Source organism: Pipra filicauda, unplaced genomic scaffold, assembly GCF_003945595.2.
Source record: "Pipra filicauda isolate LSUMZ 115617 unplaced genomic scaffold, ASM394559v2 scaffold132_size2486313_pilon, whole genome shotgun sequence".
NCBI classification, from domain to species: Eukaryota; Metazoa; Chordata; class Aves; order Passeriformes; family Pipridae; genus Pipra; species Pipra filicauda.
In genome coordinates this window covers 885924-903041 of record NW_024103796.1, presented here as the reverse complement: position 1 = coordinate 903041, position 17118 = coordinate 885924, and the positions used below count along the sequence as shown (strand labels likewise).

The window sequence follows — 17118 nt, the reverse complement described above, 5'->3', positions numbered from 1 at the left end:
ATCCATAAATATTTCCATGGGGTGAAGCACGTAAATGGGGTATGCAGAAGGCTGTGTTATGAGAAACATGTTCTATCCATCTGTGACAGTTGTATGTAACTGCAAGATTAAAAGACTTTTGAGCCAAGATACTGAGGTGATGGGCATATTTGAAAAGCGTATTCACTCACATAGCCTTCCTGTGTTGGTGCTTTACATGTCTAATTTTCAAGTGATTTTGTACGTACCACTTTTAATTTAGTGGTTTGCGTAATTATTTCATGATGATTTATTTTCACAGCCGTCATGAAAGAAGTCCATGTTCAGAATTAGAAAGATTTTTGCCATGCCCCACCAAACTTTTTGCAGGAAAAAAAAAAAAGCCTGGAGCAAACAAAGAAAATGGATTCTTGCTTGCAAGTGGGTTTTAGCTAAAGGAAATGTCAATAAATGTGAATAAAATGGCATGTAACAGGAAATAACACTTAGCTACTTAATTGAATTATCATGTGATAGCATTAAACTAGCAAATATTATGCAAAAAAGTAGTACTTGCAGTATACCACGTGTTTACTTTTGAGGATCTTCAGTGTTTCCTGTACTTCCTATGTCCAAGTGGCACAGAAAAGTTCTTCATTAACATCACTTTACAGAGGACTTTTATTAGTGGATTAGTGACACAATCTCCAGACACACATGCCTCTTGATTTTCTAGCCAGGCAGTGAAGAATTTTTAGAATAGTGCACAAACCAGAAAATGCCTGATCTGTTTCAATCAAATGCAGTTATCATGAAGCAAGAGAATTTTTTCAGTTTTATTTCTTTTGTAAAATTCTAAATTTTAGAGAAAGAGGTGCATTACTGGGCATAATGATCAAAAGTCTTTTGAATATATTATAGAACAATTAGTGTGATGTACAATAATAAACCTCTTACTGAAGAGTGTTTCCTAGCTCTTATTATCTCTCTTTGAAATATCGATATTTAATTGTCCACTTACTGCATTAAATATTGCTGGAATTTCAGTGTGCCATCTACATGAAGCACACACATACATACATACGTACATATATATATATATATGTAGTCTATCCGCACAAATTTCATATATTATGTTCACTCAAGTCTAAAACATCTTGATGTCCTATAGAAAAACAAATGTAGTAATAGTATTATGGTTGTGTGTTCTGTAAATTTGAAAGACTGAATGAGAAGTAGTCTGTAGATGTGTTAAAAAACAACGGTTCCGTTTGAAATAGAAAAAAAAAATCCAAATATCATATAATGCATGATAGTTTCCACTCAAATAATAAAAAAGTATTAAAGGCGTTTTTACTGCAAGTATGATTTTATTCTTTACTTCTTTTAATTTACAAAGCATAAAAGTGTATGAGAAGAATATATATTGTCTGTTAAGTGTTCAGATACTATCATCTTTGCTTACATCTTGATTTTTCAAATCACCTCTGGGAGTTGTCCTAAAAAGAAAAAAATCTTCAGGTTTATATCCTTTCTGATATCGCTGACTCTACCTGGATGCAACATCTGAAATAAGCAACACGGTTTCAGGGAAGAAACTCAGCTACAGCTTTCCTTGTAACTGTTTATAATACTATGCACATGGACACTTTAATATGTAGAAACAAAAATGTATTTTGTTTTATTCATTAGCAGTTCTCACTGCTTACTGATTCACAATGGTTCTTTGCTCCTATTACTTAATGTTACTTTATTAAACTTCAATCATGAAAAGAAATCAAATGTTTCACTCCAAAGACTGAGATATTCCCTCTTTGCTGTGCAGAAAGTCCAATTATGTAAATTTTACCTACTCATTGTAATGCCCTTCTTGGGTTGAAGGCATTCTTATGACAGAGGTATCCTTAGAGGCAGGTGTTATTAATCAAGTGATCACAAATACTGATCAAAAACTGGTTCTGAAGGACTTAGCACAGAATGAAAGTCAATTTGCAGGTTCACCAAGGTGCCTGGAGCTTGTTGCTTGCTCTGAGGCTCATCTGTTTAAATGTAGGAAGGTAGGTATACATAAAATGGACATAGAGGTCCATCAGCTGTATAGAAAATACAAATCTTGGCCTTGGAAATGCAATGACATGACAACATGTTACTTCAGAAGAAAGAAATAGGTGCCAAAATAAACAGACATTTGGCTACTAAGGATAAAGGAGCACAGGATAAGAGTGGAAGCTCCAACACATGGTTATTTGTGATGCATGTGTTTATGAAAAAGTATTTTAGCTAATGTGTCTTGGTGACACCATGTAAACTTTGTAAGCTCACGTAGTGATTACCATTATCTCCGTGAGTGGTTCTCTGTCATAGTGCTAAATAATCTAAGAGAGTGAAGAACTGATAAATTAGCTACTACTTCCCATAAAGGTATGGCAGGTTGGACTCACTTGTGCAGTTGAGGTGATTTATCAGTCCCTGGTTTTCTTCTGGTGGAGGTGGGTCCAATGCGCAGCATGCTGTTGCTGGAGTCACTTTTGGAGCTGTGACACTGATTATAGGACAGTTAGCCTGGGCCGCTTTCAAAGAGTACTGTTGGTTTTGAGCTGCTGTCTATCTCTGGTAGCCACACCCAATGGTTCATGCCACAGGCTGTCACTGACGGGCCTGTCAAAGTCCTGTTGTGCTGTATATCCCGGGATTGATTCACCATGGCTTTCTCAGTGTTTCCCACAATAGGGAATCTCATAGTCTTGAATCATTAGGCAGATGTTTACTTTGTCTGTGGCTTGTTAAATGAATCAACGAGTATCTGGAGGCTGTTGAGAGCTCTTGAAAGACAGAATATGTCTGTTCTCATGTTGAAGTATTTTGTTGAATAATGAATGATTAAAGATTTAGTCACGATTTTGAGGGGAATGTCAAGGTGTAGGCACAGGAAGTCCAGCTCATCGCACCACAAAATACAAGGCTTCATGGATGGAAACAAAGCAGATGAAGCACAAAGTAGCTCTCATCTGTGCACTTCACAAGAAGAAATTCATCTTTGTCCTTAAAACTTACTTTAAGTCATTGTGGTTTTATATGTCAGTAATTATATCAGAATTCAGGTTCTTAAGGGTTTGCTGTTAAGAGTGGATTTTAATTCAAAAGCTCTTTGAAGGACACATGCTGCTTTTATAAAAGCAAGAACTAAAGAAAACACCTGCCATAAGCATTAATATGAAAATATTACAGAGGCACTACCTGCCACTTAATAAGTGTATAGTCTTTCTGCATTTCTAATATTGTATGAATACTGTGGCAGTTTTTTGCAGTACTAAAAAAGTACACTGGAGCTGTTGATCTACTTAGTCAATGTAATTCATGGGCAGTGTCTCATATTGTGCTGAACAACTAAATATTTAAGTAATATTTTATATTGCAGTTAAGAACATCAGAGGCCAAATTTTGCCATGGCCTAGGCAGGTAATGAAATGATACATCTTTTAGTCTTATGGAGTTACAATTTCCAGCACCTTGATTTTGGGCTGCTTAAGTAGCATTGCTGTGTTTACCAAGAGTAGCGGGGTTTGTCCTTTTTGTATCTGTGGATCCATAATTATTTCTGAGCAGTTGTGCCTACTGTTGTAGTGCTGTGGTGCTGCTGCCTTGCCTTCAGGAGAAAGGTCCATTGACCCCTGTGGGCATGGCCATGTGTTGAAAACTGCTCACCTGTATGATGACACCTATGAACTTTTTTTAAGATAAATACCAATCAAAATCAATGTAAAGAAAGGTTTCTGAAGACTATAACATGATCTGTCTACATCTGAGCAGTTAGATACAGCTCAGGATCTTCAGGAGAAGAATTTCTGTAGGAAGCTACACACTTTGTTTTGATCTTTTAAAGCACTTAGGCATGTTATTTACTTTTGAGTGTGTCAGCACTTCTGTTAATGCACTGAGACCAACTGCATGCTGAATGTAACTAAGGCATTGGAGTAGCTTTTGCTTGCTCTTGCAAGGGTCCTCCTAGTCTTCCATAGCTTTACTTTACATTTGGCAGTGTCAGGATATACTGTCTGAACAATACTGCCAATTCTGTGGCTTCTTCCAGACCCATTTCAGGAGTCATTTCACACATCTGTGTCTCTGCTTGCCAATTTACTACTCATTATATGAAGATTCAGAATATAACTTGAATGATCTTTGCAAGTACTAGTTTACTACATATTAATGTTTTTTGGCTCTCATGCAAAAACCCTGTCTTAGTTTCTTGAGCTTTAAACTATACAATTTTCTTACCTTTTGAATCCTAACTTGAAGATCATTTGAACTACTGTGAGAGGAAAGCTTGCATCTTACACATTGTCTTTTAGTTTTAGCTGTCATTAAATTATGTAATGAATCATTTGTAATTTTTATGATTCTTAACAATCATTCTAAGTAAAAGCTTTCTAGGCACTAACCTAAGAATTAAGTCCCATTAATACAATTTTACAAGATGGGTCTTTTTCTGAAAACATTAATGAACCAACAAAGATGTTGTGTAAGACACGCTTCCACAGTTGTACAAAAAAGAGTAGACCGGGATTATATACTTCATCTAAAGAATCTAAATGTTTTTAATCAAATGTCCTCCTGTAAGTTTCCCATCCTCATTTTGCAACACAGCTGATAGTTCATCTGGAAAACAGATTTCTATTGTGCATCCATTTGCCTCTAATGTGGGGACAGCACCTCTTTACTGTATATCTGTATATTTCTTCTTTTTGTTGTTGTTGTTTGGTTTTTTTGATGAAAATTGATCAAACGTATTTCAGTTTAAGCTTTTTGAAAAGGATGCTAATGACTGCTTTTGGTTTTAAATGTTTATATTGTGGTAATGTTTGAGAGGCCCTTGCTGTATCAAGTCACAATACAGCACAAAAAGTTTATAGACTGAAGTACCACCATTATCTCTTCCCAGCAATTAACAGTAATTCATGAGAAGAAACAATCTTTAAAAAGCATTTAGAAAGTTAGAACAAATTCCTATTGCCGCTCAGTTAGCGAAATCTGGAGAAAGTTGACTACCTTCAGAGAATTTCTTCCATGCTACACTAACATGGCTGAGATGGGAATGTGTGTTCAGATTTTAGATAGAGACCTCTGTGAAGTCCAGTGACTCAGAGCAGACTCAGAGCAACTGGCGTGTGTGGTTAGTTTAGCAAACTGTGAGTGTAGAATAGGGCTGGTATAGAAAGGATGTTTAGGAAGGACACTGGGGAGTATCCAAAGCAGGGCAATGCTGGTGAAGGGACTCGAGCACAGGCCCTATGAGGAGAGGCTGAGGGAGCTGGGGCTGTTTAGCCTGGAGAAGAGGAGGCTCAGGGGAGACCTCATCACTCTCTACAACCACCTGAAAGGAGACTGGAGCCAGATGGGGGTTGGTCTCTTCTCCCAGGCAACCAGCAGTAGGACAAGAGGGCACCATCTTAAGCTCTGCCAGGGGAAGTTTAGGTTAGACATTAGAAAGAAATTCTTTACAGAGAGAGTGATCAGACATTTGAATGGGCTGCCCAGGGAGGTGGTGGAGTCACAGTCCCTGGAGGTATTTAAGAAGAGACTGCATGTGGCACTTAATGCCATGGTCTAGTTGACAGGTGGCCTTGGGTCATGGGCTGGACTTGATGATCTCAGAGGTCTTTTCCAACCTGATTGATTCTGTGATTCTGTAATCAGAATGACTGCAGCACTCCTTCAGTACTGCTGCTTCAGTGCTGAAATTCTGTGATGAAAACTATTCCAAACAGAGCAGTATCAAGGCTAGATTGATTCCCTGGAAGTAGGGTGCAATAATACTGACTGTGCAGTCTCATCCAAGTTGAGGAGAGGGAGCATTTTGTATACAGCAAAGTTTTCTGTAATCATTGAAATAGTGTCCCATTTGTCTCTCATCCATAGTTTGCAACAGCATAGTTTAAGCAGACAGGACACAGACAGTACAGGAGAGTAGCAGCCAGATCTTCTGTTGGCTGAAATCTCATGTATTCTATGGTGCATTTTGTTGGATATTCCCTTATTTAATGAACGATGTTAGGGGAAATGTGTAGGTGTGACCTGCAGGTTCTTGCTGGTGTAGTAGGCAAGTGAATAATGTCTGAAGTAAAGAATCTTTTAACTGGATTTTCGTTTAGCCAGTGCATGATAAACACACATATCAGAACTTTGATTAGCACTGAGAAAGAAGAATAGCAGACCTTTGAGATTTTTACATGTAACAGTGATTCTTAATTTAGGTTTTTACTATGAGATAATAGCAGTATTTAAAGTGAAAAATACAGACCTTGACTAGTGCTGTGATTAGTTGCTCATTTTTTAGGACTAAAGAGCTTACACTCTGGCTCATGCTCCAAGAACTACTGCAATAGCACTAATGTTTTGTGAACAAACTGTCCAGGTAAAGTGACTCTATATATGTAGGTTACCATCCGCTGAACTGTGTTACACCATTTTCGGTGTAATGCTATGACTGACTCCTTGCAACATGGCAATATACAGGTAAGCCGGTATGTTATTTAGTAGTTTAATGGCTCATTTTGCTAATCCAGCAAATTCTGAAAATTCAGCAATGTACATCGTAAGGAAAGCTCTGACTGCCAGTCTAAGCTGTGATGATCTTGCTGTGCTTCAGGTCTCATGAAAATTGCCAACCCCCTTGGTTTGTCTGAACAGAACTCCGAAGACTCTTTCCTGTCCTTTTGGCCAGGTTCCTTTCTGCTCACAGTATAAAAAAAGACCTTTGTGTTTATCTAAGTTTTAGTCTAGGAAAAATCAGTGGCAAGGGGAAGATTAGTTTAAACATTTGAATATGAAATGTATTAAAGCAACATTTGAGACAGCAGATAGTATTAATACACCATTTAAAATATTAGAGCCACTAGCATAAGTTACAAAGCAATCAGTCTGCTGTCACAAAATTGAAAATTTTAATATTTCAATTAAAGAAGGGAGTTCATATAAGGAAAAAGCATTTACATTTGAGAGTAATCATCACTTGATATGTCAAGTAAACTTTTAGAATGGCCACTGTTCCTGGAGGTTGTAACCTCTGCCCTCTTTAGCTCTGGGACCGTCAGAAATTTTATACAGGACAGTCAAGTAATCATGACCTGTGTCCTGTTGATGCCGACAAAAATGTAAGAGAAAGTCATATGGGAAAAATAAACATATAAGGCTGGCTTTGAAAGCAGGAGTCCCTTGGATTGCAGCATAGCGTGTTGCCAGCATGCCACAGATGTGCGCCACATGAGCAGACAGAAAGCAGTGCGAAGAGTCTGCGTTCATTTTATGTCTGTCCCAAGGTGAACAGTTGGAGCCATTACGGATTTCTGTAGTTTTGTTTACAGCTTACTTTAGAAATAATTGAGCAGGTTATTTTTAAGCCTTTCACAGGGAAGCAAGTAGCCATATTCCATCCTGCTAAGGGCTGTCACTCCAGTGGGATTAAAACTGTTTCTTGAAGTGCATCCTTACAGAGAATGTGAGTATACTCGTGTTTTAAAGGCAGTGTCATCACACCTCTGCCTGGCAGGCAACCAGTCCTTTGTTGTATTAAATTAAAGGTTGCAGAACTTTCTTCCTTTGGACATCTGCCTCTGGCTTTCTTTGACTTAGTTAAAACAATTAAAAACTGCAAACATTTTATTACCAAATGTACCTACTGAAAGCATTACTGGACATGTGTGTGAAGGCTTTCTTTTCTGCAGTGGAACTTGATGTAATTCCTTAATAGATCTTGCTAGATCTTGCTGCTGTCTCTTTTATGTTGCTCTTAACCACGGGAGGCTGTTTATTTTTTTAAATGTGCTGGGCCATAACAGTGGGTATTCTTGCTTGAGAAGGAGACCTTGTAGATTTTTACTGTAAATAATCTTTTAAATTAGAATTTAAAGTTAAGAGAAGACTAATATGCAGGAGTGGCAGAGTAGGCATGCCTCACATGGCTCTTTTAAGTACATTGGCTGGCAAAATCCTCTCTGCTTTTTTGGCACATCCTTAAACCAGTCCGGCTTTGTGTGGCAATATTACTGTAATTTTGCAGTAAATTGGAACTTTTGTGCTGGGGCACCCCTGTAGCTTTTTCTAATGTTTCCACTGGGTGGTGCTGCAGGAATTCCTTTTTTTTTTTTTTCCACTTGAATCTGCATTTCCCAGAAAGACGCCTCTAAAATATAATAGGAGGAAGTCCTGATTTAGAAAGTTTTTGCAGTTTCAACACAATGGAAGGACTTGGAGGATGCTCTGACAGGAAATGTCCTGGTTGCTGGATGTGGAAAAATTACCGGCATTCTGTATCATACATATAGTCGGTTCTCTGAAGTGTCCTGAGTATGGGTTACACCACTAGTTTGATTCCCTACCTTTACCAGAGAAAGTTCTGCATCAAATGAAATGAGGTATATTTACACATTTAGTTGTGAGCTTATTTTTTCAACCTCAATTAAATTAGCAGTAAGATCTCCTTTGATGCGTATTTGAAAACTTTGAGTAAACAAATGGATATTTGTTTTTCCTCCTTTCTGGCAGAATCACTAACTCTTCACCAACCACATCCTATTTATCACCCTTGAAGCATCTCTGTTGAGAAATAAAGTGTTAGGACTGACTCAGCCTTTTGCCTTGTTCATTCAAATGTTTCTGAGCAAACACTTGGGCAGATTTGGCAACTGTCTTTAACCTCTCATGATATATTCACTGTTATACGGATGAATTTTCAGTGAAAAATGAAAATCACAGATTTTTTTATTATTTTAGGAAAGTTTCTTTTCTTGATTGCTACTCTTTTGCTTCTGTAATTAAATGCAAAACCAAAGTGCTTCAATTTTTTATGGAAAGAAAAATTGTCCTAGAGGATTTATAAGCTGTTCAACTTTTCATACAGACTGTAGAACTGTGTTTAGAATGTATATAGAGACTACCTTATTCCATATAAACTCTTTGATATTTGTTATTATGGAATGGAATTGTTTTGGTGATTTCCAACATGAGTTTTTTAAAAAATTCACATAACTGTTTATTTTCTAAGTATTAATGTAATTTTATATGCATTTAGTTAAGCAAAAATCTCTATTTCTAGTACTGAGAAATGATGGTTAAAAAAAATAATGTCAGAACAGTCACATTCTTGCACATGTTATTGCAGTAGTCCTCTCAAGGGTTAAAATGAACCTGAGACACTTAGAAAAATAAAACCAGAGCTGCTATTACAAACTGGGACAGATGTAGGAGGCCAGGTTTCCTGTGGCCCATTTTCCAGTTTCCTGGCTGCAACCTGCAGAAATAAAGGAAGCTGAATGCTAACGTGAATGAGAAATTTAACAATGCCCCGCGTCACGCTGCCCAGAGAAACGTGCTGGACAGAATTAGGATACAAAACCAGTACGTGGACATTCAAAAAGTATACACACGTTTTCCAGAGTAGCTGAAGTGGTAAAAAGAGGTGTCTGTTACTGAGAAATGCTGTGCGCTTGCAAAAGCACACGTGCTTGTAAGGAAATGTAAGTGGAGGTGTGTGCCTGCTGTGATGGGGCATACAAAAAGGAGCTGAGTCTTTTGCAGCTGCTTTGGCTACAGAAGGAATCAGCAGTTTCTTCATATGCTAAGGGAAATAAATTTCCCTGCCCTGACTCAGCCTCTTAATCCTTTTCATGTTTGTGTCTGATCACCATCTCTGTGTGACTACCTATAGGGCATAATGCTGGCTAACACCTTTTATGTCTTCTTGATTTAATTGATCTCCAGCTGTTTTTTTTTCAGCTGCTGAGTTCCTCAGACAGTTTGTCCCTCTCAGCTGTCCCTCCTCTGCTCCAAGTCCCATGTCATGGTTTGTAGCTCAGACTTCCAGATGTTGTTCCTCTGCAGACCCTCTAAAGCAAAAGGGGCTGTTTTTGATCTTAATGCCTGGCAGATTCCTAGTTTTAGCCCTCAGAACTTGTTCATGTTGATTATCTGGGATCAGCAGTACACCTCTTTATTTTAGAAAGGCTATGGGGGAGCTAGCATAGAGTGGGAGAAAGAATCCAAGTAGGAAACCTGGACTTTGTGTGAGAACAGAACTATATTACAGCTGTAACATAGTTGTATGGAAGCTAAGGACCTCTGCAGAAGTCGGGAATGCTACAGAGCTGCTTTCCAGCTTTTTGCCCTTTTCATCTAGCTTTTCCTGAGCAAGAGTCCTACAAAACTTAATGCCTCAAAGACTATCCTGCTTATCTCACAGTTCATGCCATAAATCTTTCTTAATACTGAGCTTTTTATTTAGCTAGATTTGTCTCTGAGCCTCCTGGTTTTCCACTGCCTGGATTTAAGGTGGCCTGCTTATTTGCTTTATTTTGCACAGCAGGTTAATGACTGTATTTTTGGACCTTAATGCCACTTTACTGACTGACATTTTTTCATATGTATTGTCTTGGTAAAAACAAAAATTTTAGCGGCTCATCAGCACATGTATTCTTGTGTCTTAACTATTTCTAGTGTAACTTATGTAATGTTTTCATAATGTTTGTTCATGTTCGTAAAGGGCAGTCTCCATGCACTAAGGGGAGAGACAGTGTTTGGCATGTAAGCCCCTTGCTGAAATGAGGAATTTGGGTACCCCCTTTACAGGAGCATCCTCTCAGATGGAACACTTGCTATGGATGTCTCTGTCCTTTTCTGTTATCCTCTTCAGGAGGAGCTTGTGGTGTTAACTTGGCTGCCACTCCAAGTTTAGGCATTTTTGTTAGTACCTCAATTTGGTTGAAATAAATAGGAGCAGTATTATCAGCACAAATATCCTGCATTGCCTCCTTCTGGCATCAGTCCTGGACTTAAAATTTGGGGTGTGGAGAGCATGTAGTATCACACTGATCATGCAGTTGGTAGGCTTTATGGAGGGAAGCACACTGGAAGGAATGTAAATTGTTAATGCAGATGGTGTTAGTGTACTGTCACAGCCGCCTGAGAAATGGATTTTCAGAAAACTCAGTCCTGAAATACTGTTTTGCTGTCTTAACACAGCATTTCCAAATGTAATTCATTCTAACTATGCCTGTGATTATTTGCATCAGCGGTGGATCAATGGAACTGATCAAAAAGTAAAATTACTAGGCTATCTAGGTCAGGTCAAATTTTGTTTCATGGCTTAGAAAACATCTTTGGCTGTCAAAGGCATTGTATAAGTATTTAAAAAATGCTAAGATTGCAAAAATCAGATGTGTCAAAGTTAAAATGGATTAAAAAACTGACTGTTTTGTCTACATGAATTTTGATTAGGCTTTCCATGACACAGAATATATGTTTCTAACATAGGTTGCCTTTCCCATTCTGTACCGTTGATGGGCGTCACTATCTAAATAAGGGCTTATATAAAACTATTTTTCTTCTAATCCATGTAATTCAGTGTGTGGTTCCATGTATTATTTATTGCCCCGCCTTCAATCTTGTACTGAGCACAGAAGTAACAGGAATTATTATTATTATTACCATTTAGTATTAATAAAGAGTTGAATGAAATGTGGTCACTGTAGGAAGTGACCACATCCTAACACCCCTTTCTGTCAAACTAAGGCAAGACACTGAATTCCCTTTGAGTCAATAAAAATTCAAAAGAATTAGAGAATACATAAATGAAACTCAGTGTTTTCTGAAGATTTCCAACTCCTCTCAGTCATAATGTATAATGACTTTTAATACAGGTACCAGATTTTTGGTTAAATTTCATGTCTTCTAATACATCTGTCATGTGATTCCTTTGCTCCACCACTCAAATGAGGCACAGGTTAAGCCTTAGTACACTGTGTGGCCATGCTGTCCTCCCAAGAGGATAGTTAATATGTTGTGGAACCCAAAAGGATGCCTGTAGAGAAAGACAGGTTAATACTTTTATTGACCTGACTGGAAATGAAATGTTTTGCGTCAGTAAAAAAATCCTGTCACCGCAGAATCTTAGATTTTTTCTGTTGTCATAGGAAGAATGGGAATTGGTCATAGACAGAATGGGAGCTTCAGGCAAAGTTTATGAGAGAAGCCCTCCTGCTGAGTCACAGGGTGCAGAAAGGACCCCTTTGCTTTCTAAACTCCTCGGAGTCTAGGTATGGCTGGATCCAGTCTCAGCCCCAGACTTTGTCAACAGTTTATTTCTAGAGGATCATATAGGTGTAATTAAACCTTTATACTAGATATAGTTATAGAAAAATAAATTATATATTATGATACCAGTTAGACAAAAAGATCTTAAATCAGGATTATTTACTACACAGTATAGAAGCTATAACTACTAGTATAGTGCACTATTTTGAAGCAATATTGAAGCGATTATATTAAAGCTGACAAAAAACAATTATTAAGTTACTCACTCATACCAACAATTGTGGGCAATTCTCTTTTGCTCTGCCTCAAGGAGTAACCTTGAGGGGCATCCCCACTCAAGAGACACACACTCCAAGAAGGAAAACCCTGCCCTTAAAAGGTATGACTGGACTTTTATAGTACAAAGTGATCAGAGGTCTCCAGGCCAGCTGTGTCATCTCAGCAGCTTTAGGTAAGTTGTCTGGTTTCAGCATTATTCAACACCAAAAGCAGCATGAAGCACCCCTCTCCATTCACCACTAACAGATTTGCAAACAGGGCATTGTTCTATTTGTTTTACCCCATTCCAGGCAGAGCATCCTGCTATAACTATTCCCCTGCAAATCACATTTTACAGAATGGAAATGAGATGCAAAGATTAACACCAGTTTACAGAATTTAAGGAATTTGAGGTTTTACTTCACCATATATGCTTAGCACAAGGCTTGTGTTAAATTTACAGCTGTGAATATTCAGTGCAACTCAGACCTGAACGCCTCAAGTTTGGTGCTTAGAAGAGAAGGACCATACAATTAACAATCAGCTGAAAATGTAATTAGCATGATTTGCCTCATGTAGGAATCATACATATCGTTGCTATACCAGCAATATGGGAAGCTTTATGCAGGAACTCGGTGGCAGATGGAGGGATGAAGCACAATGCGGCACTGAGCTGTTTTAATCTCATTTCTGTAGGGGCAGACTTAGGTCATACCCAGTAGAAGATTTATGCATATACCAACTAAGCACATCCATGCTGAATTCAGAGGTACACAAGTCCTTTATAAAGCCCATTCAGAGCCATTCACTTGGGAGAGTTGATGGTAAGGCAAGCAGGGTGGTGAGGAGCTGCCTAAATCTAATCCCACCACAGTCATCTGCCCTTGATCCAGCACCTGAAGTGACCCGCAGAGATTATGTGTGCATCTCAGCTGGCTGAAGAAATGAACCACTTTGAAAAAGGCGGCAGTAACCTTTTATGTAATAACCTGATGGAAGTCACATCTCCTTACTCACCAGGACATGTGATTTGTGGGGTGAGTAGTCCAGTAGGATGCTCTCTCGCCCAGGCTTGTGCTGTTCATGCATTTTACATTATGCCTATGGCTGAGTCACCTTGAGGCCCATGTTCAGTAGATAAAATCGAATCCCAAACTGTTTACATTTAACAAATGATAAGCATCAAAAAACAAGGCTCTTAATAGAAAGTGTAGTACAAAGTTAGCTGTAGTTACCCTATGAGTGTTCTTAGGCAGAGGTGAACTTAGGCAGAGGATGGAAGAGGCTGCAGCAAAATGCTCTTCCCTTTGAGTTCAGTTCCACCTAAACTCTCTCAAGAGCCACAATTGCTGATCATTTGAAGGAAGGTGTAGTTTAAGATCTGGATGAGAGAGTTGTGTCTCTGAGGCATTATACTGTTTTGGTTAATGATATAGTGCTAAGTTTGTATTGGTGCTTCTGTAATTCTCTTCCATCTTTATTTTCCTCAGCTGAAGTTCTACTGGCAGGTCTTTGTAGCATGGAACACCTGTACACAATTTAATGAAATTTTGAAGAAAGATATTTATAAGTTACTAATGATTTTCCAGGGCAAAAAAAGTTCCGTTTGTGATTTCTTGTTTGGAAGTGTGGTATGATACAAGCTGAGATTGTGCAGGGTATCACTTCACTGCATAATATACAGAATCTAGGATTATTTTGAAGGAATATGGATGTATATAACTACACTTTTTTAGCAAAGTAAATTGCAAAATTTATAAATATTAATTAGAAAGTATATATGATGTGTATCTGTGTATAGGGACACTTTATTATCTGTGAAGTTATAGATAAATCATCTGCGAAAGAGGTTAATACTTGCTCAGATGGTGTAGTTTAAAGGAACTTTTAAAGACTGTAAAGTGAGTAATTTTCAGATATATTTAATTCTAGCTATACTTTTTTTTTTCTTGCCTTACACTGTGCGGAAAAGAATTTGTATGAAATTTGTATTATATTTGAATAGAATTGCAGTGAAGCAAATGCAAACCTTTGAAAGTGCCAAACCATCCATATAGGCAGTTCTGTTTCAAGGATCCCTAACAGTCCTGGGAGTCCTCTAATGACCCTTGGAGGTGCTGTGTAGTTACTCTGTCATACAGCTGGGCATCAGGAATAGGTGTTTTTGTCCTTGTCATGCAGGCGGGATTCTCAGTTAATTAGGGAACTGAGGATTTTGCAGGGATAGTAAAACCATCATTAATTCTGCAAACCCTTGTTTGGCCAGTGTAAGTAATTATTTGGACCAAAAACACAGCTCTAAATCCTGTTTTTCTGTAAAACTATTGACAGCGTTCTCTAGTATCATCAACCTCTTTTACACTAGTGAAGTTTATGTAGTTTATGTTTCTTTATATTAGTGAACCTTATGCACCGTGATTTCCTTTGTGCTGGGGCAGACCTGGAGAAGCAGCTGTTCCTGCAGCCGCCTGCTGTTTTGTTCCCTATGGTAGATAGTTGGAAGTCTTGTGCCCTCTTGTGGTCCTCACATCCAGGGAAGCGTCAGGCAGCAAGCCTGGCATCCTGTCCATGTCATCTGTTAGGGCACAAACAATAATGTATTGGTAAACAAAATAAGCAAAAATCGTGAGCTTGTCTAGATAAAAACAAAAATATCCATTGTTACATGCAGAGAGGTAGGTTAGGTAACAATTAGCCCCATTAGCACCATAGTCAACCCAGCAATACCAGCAATAAATCTGTGCATCATAACATGTCCAAATTAAGAATCAGAAGAAGCCAAGAAAAAATGATTTGATCCAATGTTAACATGCGAAGGCTAGGAGTGTTGAAAGTGGGTGAAAATTTATTTTTTTATTTCTCTAGTTTAAAAGGTCAATTTTAGCTGCATCTTCATTAAAATGATAAATTGCTATCAGTGATAACGATCCCAGATTTTAAGTTGTGTATATGCCCGTGCTGAGTTTGAATATAGCTAGTCTTCAGTTTATCCTTCTATTGCAGCGCCTGAACAAAAGGTTTATTCTAGGAAGGGCTCAGTAGCACAGGCAGTTAGCAGAGAAAAAAAATATTCAAACAACCTTAGACGTGAGACTCAGGCACTGTTAAAAATATTCCTCCAATATCGTTCTCAGCGGTACCTATGATAAAAAAAGATCCCTGTTAGAGAGAGGTTCAGGGTAAATATCACTTATTTTACTGCGCTTAAGGGTACTGAACTTTCAGCATTCCTGACAAATAAAGAATATCTTTTGAGCTATTTGAATTGGCAAACAGAAGCAGCAAGAGTAGTTTCAGGCCCTGGAAAAAACAAAATAGGCAAAGGCTATATGATACTGGGAAGACAAGTGTGTGTGGTGGGAGGGGGGAATGAGTGTGGTTTCTGGTCCTCTAATCAAAGGCAACTGCTCTGGTCTTCCCTCGTCCGCCCCTTTTTCACAGTGACGTACCTGAACAAGTTCAGTATACTCCCCATGACAGTAAAGAGCAGGTTTTCAGTCCCATTTCAGTGGATAGTTACATCAAGTCTTTCTCCTTCTCCCGTATGTTCCTTTGAAGTGTGATTGCATACATTGAATGGAAGACACCAACTGGAGATGACCTTGTACCACATGAACTATGTGGGCAGTGCTTTTCTAAATACTTCCTCTATTTTATGTGTTGCTTCAGAAAATAGCAGTGGGAAAAAATACTGAAAGAGGAGTGGAAGACCTGTAGGTTTTGTGGATGTTTGGTTGTAAATTATATAGTAGCTTCCCTTTTCTCAATTACCTAGGATGACTCCTACACAGAGCTTATTACTGAAACGAGTGTTGGGTGGAACACTTGCTCCCAGATGTTTTTCACACTGTTGCTCTCCTTTGTCCTTTGTAGGTATGGAGAGTGCAATCACACTGTGGCAGTTCCTTTTGCAGTTGCTGCTAGACCAGAAACATGAGCACCTGATTTGCTGGACGTCTAATGATGGCGAATTCAAGCTACTCAAGGCAGAAGAAGTGGCTAAGCTGTGGGGACTCAGAAAAAACAAAACTAATATGAATTATGACAAGCTGAGCCGAGCGCTCAGATACTATTATGACAAGGTAAATTTTGTTATTCTCATGCAAACTAAGAAAATTGAAACACTACCAGTTAATATTTCTCCTCTCAGTGGAAGCTATTCAGAAGTTCCTCTAACTAGTCTTTACAACAGACAACAGTATTGAATGTGATCACAGTGGAGATAAGAGGTTAAAAGATGCACAGGAAAACACTGTACATCCTGTTTCCTGAGGAGGGGAGTTTTGACCTGGGTTTACACTTACTGATGCTTTTATGTGTTTATGCATTTGGCTGCCCAATATTTTCTGTAGCTTTTGACAACAATAAAGTAACTGTTGATAACGGAGAACTGCTTGATTATTAGAGCCTGCAGAAGATCTTCTGGAATGTTAGAAAGCAGGAATTCTGCAATGCAGCAGGCAAAATGGCAGCTTTACTAGCAAGTATTGCCTGAGTCAGAAACAAGGAAAAAAACAAACAACCCAACAGCATAGAGGGTGGGGTTGCGTTTTCATGGGACACATTTTTTGGACCATAGAACCTGCTGACCAGTGCTTTAGCTGGTCTTGCCTGAGCTTTTTTGGTATATCTTCACTGCAATTGTATTAGCTGGAAATACAATGCTGAAACACTTCTACAGTTGTGACAGTGCAGTATTTCCTCAGCAGGATCTCATTGTAACTATTCCTCTGGTAATGCTTGGTGTTTTTAGGAGTTTGCAAATTTTCTACTATATCACTTTGGGACAAAATCTGACTTAGCTTCAACACTAGT

The 17118-nt window shown here is 38.4% G+C and overlaps 1 protein-coding gene across 3 annotated transcripts in view; it reads left to right on the top strand.

Annotated features, from left to right (window-relative positions):
• The window catches only part of ELK3 (ETS transcription factor ELK3), a 38153-nt gene that overhangs the window by 1980 nt on the left and 19055 nt on the right, over positions 1 to 17118 (top strand). For all 3 annotated transcript variants that reach the window (XM_027732211.2, XM_039378220.1, XM_039378219.1), the window contains exon 2: positions 16177 to 16385. In XM_027732211.2, coding sequence (XP_027588012.1) covers positions 16179 to 16385 — 207 coding nt within the window. In that variant the 5' untranslated portion in view covers positions 16177 to 16178. The remainder of the gene's footprint in view (positions 1 to 16176; positions 16386 to 17118) is intronic.